A 9,012-nucleotide genomic window follows, 5' to 3' on the forward strand; every position below is an offset into this window, starting at 1 on the left:
TAGTGTAACGGGCCAAAAACAGGGCAGTCTCGGGGATTTTCCTTGAAAGAATCTACTGCGCCCCGGGTCAAAACAAAATATACCATTAACAAGATTCTACTTTCAGCTACGAAACCCCAAAGGGAATTGGCAATTCCCTCTGGTGCCCGAAGACACAACGCGCTGACACTGCGCGCGCGCCGTGTGGTGGGGTGACGGACGGCGGGCATGGTTCACGGCAAACGGGTCTGAAACTGTCTGAAGGTGGCCCTCCAATTAAACCCGGAACCGAGCCTGAAACACATCACCCATCATTTCAGATTTTGCCTTTTTTTGATGCAGCTCGAGTTTTTCTAAATGCACTTTCGAAGTTTACTGATGCAATAAATACATTTTTACAAATTATGCACATGTTTGAGTGGCCATATACGGGGGTACTCTTGAATGATGGGTACTGATGGGTCACTCATAGTCATAGAGGCACCCGAATTTTCGCAAAATTTGTGAAAATGTGTTTATTGCATTAATAAACTTCCACTTTAGATATAGCAAACTCGGACTGCATCAATAACAGAAAGACCAGGGCATCACAACGAATCTTTTCGTTATTTAACATTTTTGGCATTATCTCTGGAACCTAGGGAAAAATTAATACTCACGGGGGTTATTCGAAAGCTCAAATGGTGGTTAAATTTCGTTACCAAATGACCAAATGTGGTCGCATCGCTCCTTAAGGTCTAATATGAATTTCGTTTCAAAAAAAAACAACAGTAACGTTACATCATTTTTTGAACGAAATTCTACGTAGAGCGCAAAGCACAACTGATTTCGGATTCCGTAGAGACGATACCCTAATGTGTGAGAAGCATTCTCAAAACATGGCGTCCAATCAAATCGTGTTTGGCCGCAGTTGTGCCCATTGTCTCCTCCCGTAGTGTTGACGTCAGTGCGTTGCATGCCCGGGTCCCAGGGTCGTTGGCAATACCCTTGTATTGTACCCTTGGAATTGTAATTGAAAAAAATATCTAGTAAATGACGTACTTCATATTGCCCCCGGAATGGTTCCCTTCGTATAAAAGTCATGAAAACAGTCTGGCATGGGCCCCTGTCAGTCGCAGGGTAGGCCAACCCGCAATACACCCCGGCCGTTATTGCCTACCTACCAGGCGGGCGGTCCTCTGCCTCTTGCCTAGCACACTAATTTTAGTTGGGAAAATACTATCCACAACTATCCGGTCTGGAGAAATGGAAACGAATATCGGACCTCCGCAATAAAAATACACGTCACAACTTTATTGTGTTTTTTATTACATACATTAAAACTCTTTTGTTCTATAAGAGGGAAAAGCCGAGAAAAAAATTACATTGCTAGTATCACAGATTGTTGTTATGTTTGTCTTTAAATCAGAGGGTGCGGAGCAGCGAGAGAGCAGATGAGTAGAGAACGACGCACACGGCGGGCGCGATGGCGGCGGCCGCGCTGGCCGTCGAGGACGCCAGCACCAGGGGCACGGACCGGTCCGCCATCATGCGCTTGAAGAAGTGGTGCGACCTCTTGAGGGTCCTGGCGAGTGTGCCGTTCTCGAAGTCAACGTGCACCAAGCCGAACTCGCGCCTGCGGAGACATGAGGCATTTGAGTGGAAGGCCCGATTGCGCCAGACGAAATGAAGTGGAGATGAATCACTCTGTTAAGTAACGTGATTTTGGTGTGATATCGTATTGATACCAAATCTGCCCAAGACGGCAGGCCGTCGAGCACGTTGTTCACTCACGTGTAGGCGGCGCTCCACTCGAAGTCGTCTAGCAAGGACCACACGCTGTAGCCCAGCACGTTGACGCCGTCCTCGTTGACGGTCCGCATCAGCTCGCGCAGGTAGGCCTGTGAGGGAGCGTGGCACTCGGTGAGCACGCGTCGATTCGACATGGCGCGCCGACTAATGACGCCACACTCTTCGCAGAGTAGTACTCACGCTGTGGTACACGGCTCGCGTCTCCCAGTCGTCCGTCGAGCTGTCCATCAGGCCCATGCCGTTCTCGGTGATGAAGATGCCCAGCTCCTGGCCGAAGTTGGCTCTGATCCACAGGGACGCCTCTCGCAGGATCCACGCGGTGATCTGCGCAGGATAACCGTTTGTGAGAGGGTCGCGCTCGCGAGGGACGGGACTAGGCTGGGTAATGGGAAGGGGGTGCTCACCACGCCAAAGACGTTATTGTCGGCGCCCATGCCCTCGTACACGCTGGAGACGTTGGCGTCGGCTCGGAAGCCCACCATTCCTATCCGGGGCGCGTCTCCTTCCCCGTTATCCTTCCTGCGTTCTGCGACTTTCACGCCGAAGTAGGCGTTGAGAGCCACGAAGTCGATGGCGCCTGAGTAGGGCAGGGGAGGCACAAGGTCAGTACGGACGCGAAACGATCGACAGTTTTTCAACGTCGACAACCGAATTTGCTTCGATTCGCGTTGCACCAAGTACTACGCGATGGTGGACGTCGGCGTGGACCGACCGACGCCCTCTGTATCGCCCTTACCTGGCAGCAGGGTCTTCTTCTGCGCCTCGGTAAACTCGGGCAGGTAGGGGTTGTCTCCGTGAGCGAGCTTGAGGGTGTGCTTGACCACGGCCGGGTAGTCGCCGTAGATGAGCGGGTGCACCAGCAGGCCGACGTCGAACATGTTGGCGCGGTCCGAGGCGAGGATGTCGTCCCACTCGGTGCTGTTCGGCTTGGTGAAGAAGGAGACGGAGCCGAAGCCCAGGAGGCCGCCCTGCTCCTTCTTGTACTTCTGCTCGTACAGGCGGTAGGCCGTCGCGTGCGCCAGGATCTCGTGGTGGATGCACGTGTACATGTCGGCCGCGGAGTCGTTCATATCCGGGGTGCCCGGCGGCAGCAGACCAAAGTACACCATCATGCAGTGCATGTTGGGCTCGTTGAGGGTCACCCAGTGCTCGACCTGCACAAAGCAGGGAGGTGATTGGTTATTGTACCTCGACAGCATTTCATGTTAATGTACTCTTGTTGTGTTGTTTATACCTCGCTGCCGTATTCCGAGAAAAGAAAGTCCGCGAAGTCCGCGTAGGCGTCTATCATCTGCTCGCTCAGCCAGCCCCCGAACTTGGTCTCGAGAGCTTGCGGGTGGTCGAAGTGGTAGATGGTGACCTGGAAAACCGGTTCACTTAAAGTTTCTGCAGAAAGAAAGAAAAGAACCTCGGGCGACATCGCGGGCACTTACCATTGGTTTCATGTTGTTTGCTTTAATTGTCTTGATCACGTCGTGGTAGTGTTGAACACCCTTGTTGTTTTTTTCAGCTATGTTGCCATTGGGAAAAATCCTTGTCCAAGAAATGGAAAAGCGGTAGACGTTGAGCTGAAACCATAAATATCGAGGTCGTCAGCTTCTGGCGACACTATATCGCAACGACGTTATGGCGATCTCAGAATCCCCACTCACGTTCATCTGGGCAGCGAGTTTGATGTCCTCTTCGTAGCGTTCGTACGAGTTGCAGGCGATGTCGCCCGTCATGTTGGTGGGGTAATTCTCCTTGTGGTACTGGTAGTCGAACACGCTCACACCCTTCCCTGTGAAAGAGCGAGGTGGAGGAGATGGTTGCTGCGCTTCTTACTTCGAGGACAGAGAAAATCCCAAGCCAATTCGCGAAGTAAATGGGCTTACGTCTCGGCTTACGTTAAAACAGTTCATCTTAAAATGACACCGCTTGTAACGGGCTGTGTGGAAGGCACCCATGCCTAGGATTTGTGTACAGCTGGGAAAGGCTCACGTCAGACTATTTACCTACCTATCAGATTATTGTCACCGCAAGGCCCAGTGAGAAATTTCTCAATGTGATGTTCTGGCATGTTCTTCCTGATATTCTTTATTCCAATAAAATACCTCATTCTCACTCTGAAGGAGTAAGATTTCCCTGACGTCGCCCAATTGCACTGGGAAACCTCACTCTCATTGGGTGAGGAGGATCGCAAATTCTGACTCAAATTGAGCGAGGGTCAGAAATCTCGCTCTCAGGGGAGTGAGATTTTTTTGTGTCACTCATCTCGTTCTCCTGAGAATAAGATATCTGACTCTAGCATTTTCAGTGTTGCACAGGTTGAACTTGGCAATTTTATAACGGCGAATAACGGATATACCTTCCGGATGATCCCTAACTAGGTCAACAACTACAATCAAGTATGAAAACGTCATAAATCTGAATGAAATTTACTATGTTTCGCGAACTCAGTGTTAGGGCCGCATATGTCCTACCTAGTTCAGAGGTGGAAAACGGCCCTCCGGTTCCGGGACCGGACCCGTCCCAGACCAGGGTCCGTTTCCCACCTTTGACCTACTTACAGTTTCACCCCCCCCCCCTCCCCTCTTACTCGCACCTGCAGGGGGGGGGGGGGGGTCGCGCCTTCGTCCGGTCACTCACCATCCTTGTCCCAGGCCCCCTCTGACTGGTACGCGCCCGTGCCCGCGCCCAAGAGGAAGCCCTTGGGGATCTGGTACTTGGGGTCGGTTTCGGTGACCATCTCGGGGACGTTGTCGCCGGCGGGGGTGTCAAAGTTGCGCGCCCGGCCAGGGGCGAGGAGGGCCAAGGCGGCCACCAGGGCCAGGGCGGCTGACGTCGCGGACACCATGGCGAAATCACTGCTCAGCTATCAACTGCTGCGTTTGGGCCACCGACGAACATTGATATAGACCCGGGCGTTCGCCAAGTCCTACCCCGCGCGTCACGCGCCCGCGACCAGCGAGTGGCAGATAAAGCCTAGGACTACTTTTGATACTACTAAAAGCACCTGCAAGTTTATTGTCGTTGCCTCAATCCGTTCTTGAGACATAGTGTAGACAGAGACGTGACGGCAGAGGGCAGACAGAAACGGTACAAATATCTAGAATGGAAATAAGGGTATGAAGCTCGGTATGAAGTCTCGCCGCCGCCCTTAACTGATTCCCGCTCCGCATGGTCACACGCGCCGCACTGCACCTCGGCGCGCTGCTCTCCGCAGGCAGGCGGCACGCTTACTCTGCTTCACATTCCTCTCTTTCTAGCGTATTTCGACTAACGGAAGAAGAAGAAGAGCGGGTAGAACATAAACGTTACCGATTGGTCGAGAGCTTACCGCCTCTACGTCACGCGGGTAGTCCGGGGGTAAGAGCTCGGCCAATCAGGAACCTTTATGTTTGCCCCGCTATTCTTATTCCTCCGCTAGTCGAAATACACTATTTAAAGCCAGCGTCCCGCCCGATACCCTGAGCGTTCTTGGCCATTGTCGCCTATGTCGGGATAGGCCTGTTTCTGAGCTACAGTGTTCCGCTTTGATTAAGACCAGTTTGCCTTCTGATACTACTAAGAGCACCCCTGCAAGTTTATTGTCGCCGCCTCATTCCTTTCTTGAGACATCGTGCAGACAGAGATGTGCAGGCAGAGGGCAGAGAGAAACGGAAGTAATGAGCCGAATGGGCCTTGCTTTAGCTCAATTTTACGATAACCAAAGCTTTTATTGCAATCCAAAGTAATTTCACATACACAAAATAATGAAAATGATACCAATAATGGAAATGAGGGTATGTAGGCTCGCCGCCCCTAGGCCTCTTCTATTTCTACACCGTGACACGTCACACGTGTCACACCGCACCTCGGCCCCGGGCAGCACCCGCCGCACCTCGGCGCGCTGCTCTCTGCAGGCGGCTGGCTCGCGGATGCAGTCCCCTTCCCTCACCAGCATGAGCCTCCTGAGCGCCCGCAGCCCGCTCTGCTGCAGCAGCGAGTGCAGGTCGCCGCAACTGTATGGCCACTCTCTACTCCCCGCCGTGCCCACCCGCAGCTCCAGCTCCTCCAGCGTGCCGCCGTGTGCATGCAGCAGGGACTGTGTCGTCGCGCGGGGGAGTCGCTCCACTTTGAGCCACTGCAGGCCGGCGTGTCCCGGCGGCAGCGCGGGCAGCTCGGGGGGCCTGGCCCATAGGGCGCCATCATTACACGACACGTGCACGTGCAGCCTCCTCAGCCGCGGCATGGCGTGCACCGCGCGCAGGTGGGCCTCGCGGGGGTGGCGCACATCCAGCCGCTCCACTGTGGGTGCGGCGCGCTGCAGCAGCTGGAGGCTCCAGGCGGGGTCCCTGTGGCAGTGCACCCTGATCAGCCGGGTCACCTGCGGCAGAATAGAACAGAGTCACTCTCAGGGCGGCCGATAACGTGCGGCACTGTCTGCAGTGTACCGGGCCACCCCCCGCAGCCTCGTGCGGGCCGTTAGGTTCGAGGTCCGGCGCACACTCACCCCCGGCGCGTCCAGCAGCACGGCGGCCTTCTCCTGCTGCTTGTCGTCGGGCCCACTGTAGGTGATACTGTAGACATTCATGTCCCGCGGGGGCAGCGCCTCGGCAGGTGGTGGGTCCCGGGCGGCGTGGGGGGCTGCAGCTGGTGTGGGTGCTGCTGCAGGAGGTGAGGGCACAGCTGCAGCTGGTGTGGATGCAGCTGCAGCTGGTGTGGGTGCAGCTGCAGGGGGTGTAGGTGTAGCTGCAACTGGTGTGGGTACAGATGCAGGGGGTGTAGGTGCAGCTGCAGCTGTTGTGGGTGCAGCTGCAGGTGGTGTGGGTGCAGCTGCAGCTGCAGCTGGTGTGGGTGCAGCTGTAGTTGGTGGGTCCCGCGCAGCAGCTCGGTCCTGCAGAACCACATTGGATGTAGTACATTGAGGCTAACAGCAGATAACAGTGCATTGCATGCGGGCAGTGTATAGTATCAGAACGCATGCATGCATGGATTGCCAGACTCTTATTTTTTTTCCTCTGAAATCGGTATCACGTTGCCGACAAACGGAATGTTAAAAAATTTAACACTCATAAAAATATTGACAGTTGTATCTGATCACACTTGCGACAAAAGTAACGTAACATAACTAAGGACAGGATTAATATCTTACAACTTAACGGACATTCTCTCTAACGGACAGTCTCTCTAAGTAAATGTTTCGCTGGATAGGCGCACCTAGTTGTTCCAGCAGGACAAGCAGAGCCCATTCGGTGGTGCAAGGGCGATCGCGGAGATAATCTACAAAGTAAAACGTCGCAGGTCGCCTACCTTGGTAAGCGAGGCCCTCTTCGCCAGCAGGAGGCACAGGGCCTTGCTGAGGGGCTCCTCGGAGGTCCGCAGGGTCCCCGTCAGCTCGCGGCCGCCGCCCCGCAGCGTCACGTCCCAGGACTCGCCGGTCAGCAGGGTGAGGGCGGGCAGGGCCTGCTCCTCCCGACACTGGTCCTGGAGGCCCTGGAGCTGCTCGGCGGCCTGCGGCAGCGCGTCCTGCAGCTGACGCTTTAGGGCTCTCTTGACGGGCAGGACGTCGTGGTCCTCATCCCAGCAGCGGGGCGACGGGTCGGTGCGGCAGTCCGAGCACCAGCAGCGGGGAGTGCTGTGGGGCACAAGTCAAGCTATGAGGCTGACGAACACTCCACCGCCGCGTCGGGCCCGCGCGCGAGCGAGCTCACCTGTCAAGTCTGGCCTCCTTCTGCTCCTGCAGCGCCAAGAAGTTGGTGGGGAGTCCCTCCGGCGGCCCGGTGAAGTGCTGCAGGAAGTGAAGGGCAAAACGAGTAAGTGGAGGGCAGCAAGGGCAGTGAGGGCAGCAGGCCGCGGAGGACACCCTCAGGACACTCACCCGGCGGCACGTCGGGCAGCTGTTGTCGGGCAGCCGCCGCAGGCACTGCAGGCAGGCCGTGTGCCCGCACGGCAGGAACTTGGGCGCCCGCTTCACGCCGTCGAAGACCTCCATGCAGATGCCGCACTCCATGCTCAGGCCGACGGTCGCGGAGCGTCGCGAAGCTGCAGCAGTGGCCGTGGAAAGTCCTGGAGAAAAGGGTGAGTGACGTCCGCAACATTAAAATTACAGTTCGAAAACGAATCCGTCAGCCGCCAGGCCCACATTGTCCAATGTGGCCTAAAAAGGCGTTGCTTGGCTGATGCCGGCTATGGGCACACAACGACTTGACTTGAAGACCCGAGAGGCCACTTTTGGCCCAAAGGATTAGATCCGACCGGAGTCGTTCTATTTACCAGGCCCTTCCACCGGGGCACGATGCCGAGCATACATGCTGATCCCGGTTTCCAGTTGCAAACCCAGTGTCCCCAAAGATGTCAGCTAAGTGGGTTCCCGAACCCTTCGCAGCCCTGAACAATCACGGAGGGGGTTGGCCCCCGTGTTCATTCCTCAGGGGGGCTCAGGGTGCGGGGGCCCTGGTTGATACAGCGCCAGCGTCCTCGGGAGGCAGCGGGGCGGGTTCCCGTACACTTGCCCAACTCGAACGAGCCACGTGGAGCAGAGGCCCCGTGGATCATCCCTCAGCAGGGCAAGCGTATGGAGTACCGGGATGGGGGATGGGTCGATGACCTTGGTATCTATCTCCCTGCTCTGAGGCGCAGGTGCGTTTGGCTTCGGCGAGCTCTTCGGGTGCACCCGCAGGCGGATGGAGTAGTTGGGGCAGAGAGCACCTCCGCGGCGTAAGGTGTAATGTAGTAATCTCTATTGCACCTTACCGCGGCATGGTGAGAGGTGGCACCGCCTGCTGCCTGCGACTTACGGTGGTTATCGCACGTCGGGCAAAGACAGTTGGAGAGGAGTGCACTGAAGCGCAGCTACGCCAACGATGGTGTTTGGGTGGAAGCTGCAGTACCGGCGGCGGGCGTGGCGCGGCGGGGTGTAGGGCAGAGGGGCGCGCTGCAACACGCATCAGCATCAGTGACGTCACAGGGGGAAGGCCACCCAAACCTCTGGTACCGGGTCGCGCGGCCTCAACGCTGGTGGGGAGGACAGAACAAATTCACGCACACCACCCTGGTTTAGCCACGTCCGAGGACCTGTAAGAGGGTGTGCGTCGCTGAGAGTGCAGCAGAACTCGGCGGCGAAGGGTAACGTCGTCGACGAAGGTTTCGTGTCTCGACCGGGGGCACCCTGTTGAGCCCCGCGCAGTCTTCGTTTCTGGAACACTTGCCGGGCTCGGACGAGTTGTTGTCTGTCCCCCCTCCTCCGCTCCGCCACCCGAGTAGGTCGAGGGGGCGGGG

At 56.3% G+C, this 9,012-nt stretch overlaps 2 protein-coding genes across 3 annotated transcripts; both read right to left on the reverse strand.

Annotated features, from left to right (window-relative positions):
- Window positions 1-1,266: 1,266 nt before the first annotated feature.
- Window positions 1,267-4,655, reverse strand: LOC113209416 (myrosinase 1-like). The gene is made up of 9 exons (XM_026426906.2): window positions 4,399-4,655; window positions 3,423-3,550; window positions 3,204-3,338; window positions 3,005-3,130; window positions 2,507-2,924; window positions 2,175-2,347; window positions 1,951-2,094; window positions 1,753-1,859; window positions 1,267-1,594 (listed from the first exon to the last, which is right to left on the reverse strand). Exons 1-9 carry the CDS (start codon window positions 4,604-4,606, stop codon window positions 1,384-1,386), a joined length of 1,650 nt encoding a protein of 549 aa, XP_026282691.1. The 5' UTR covers window positions 4,607-4,655; the 3' UTR covers window positions 1,267-1,383.
- Window positions 4,656-5,415: 760 nt separating this feature from the next.
- Window positions 5,416-8,995, reverse strand: LOC113209422 (uncharacterized). 2 transcript variants are annotated; one of them, XM_052277196.1, is made up of 6 exons: window positions 8,532-8,995; window positions 7,613-7,800; window positions 7,446-7,522; window positions 7,045-7,369; window positions 6,245-6,628; window positions 5,416-6,118 (listed from the first exon to the last, which is right to left on the reverse strand). In XM_052277196.1, exons 2-6 carry the CDS (start codon window positions 7,742-7,744, stop codon window positions 5,489-5,491), a joined length of 1,548 nt encoding a protein of 515 aa, XP_052133156.1. In that variant the 5' UTR covers window positions 7,745-7,800; window positions 8,532-8,995; the 3' UTR covers window positions 5,416-5,488. The 2 variants fall into 2 exon arrangements, with proteins under 2 accessions (XP_052133156.1, XP_052133154.1); XM_052277194.1 differs by having other exon boundaries at window positions 7,613-8,995.
- Window positions 8,996-9,012: the final 17 nt, after the last annotated feature.

The sequence above is a fragment of the Frankliniella occidentalis genome, unplaced genomic scaffold (genome assembly GCF_000697945.3).
Source record: "Frankliniella occidentalis isolate FOCC.00 unplaced genomic scaffold, Focc_3.1 Scaffold6058, whole genome shotgun sequence".
In the NCBI taxonomy this organism is placed as follows: domain Eukaryota; kingdom Metazoa; phylum Arthropoda; class Insecta; order Thysanoptera; family Thripidae; genus Frankliniella; species Frankliniella occidentalis.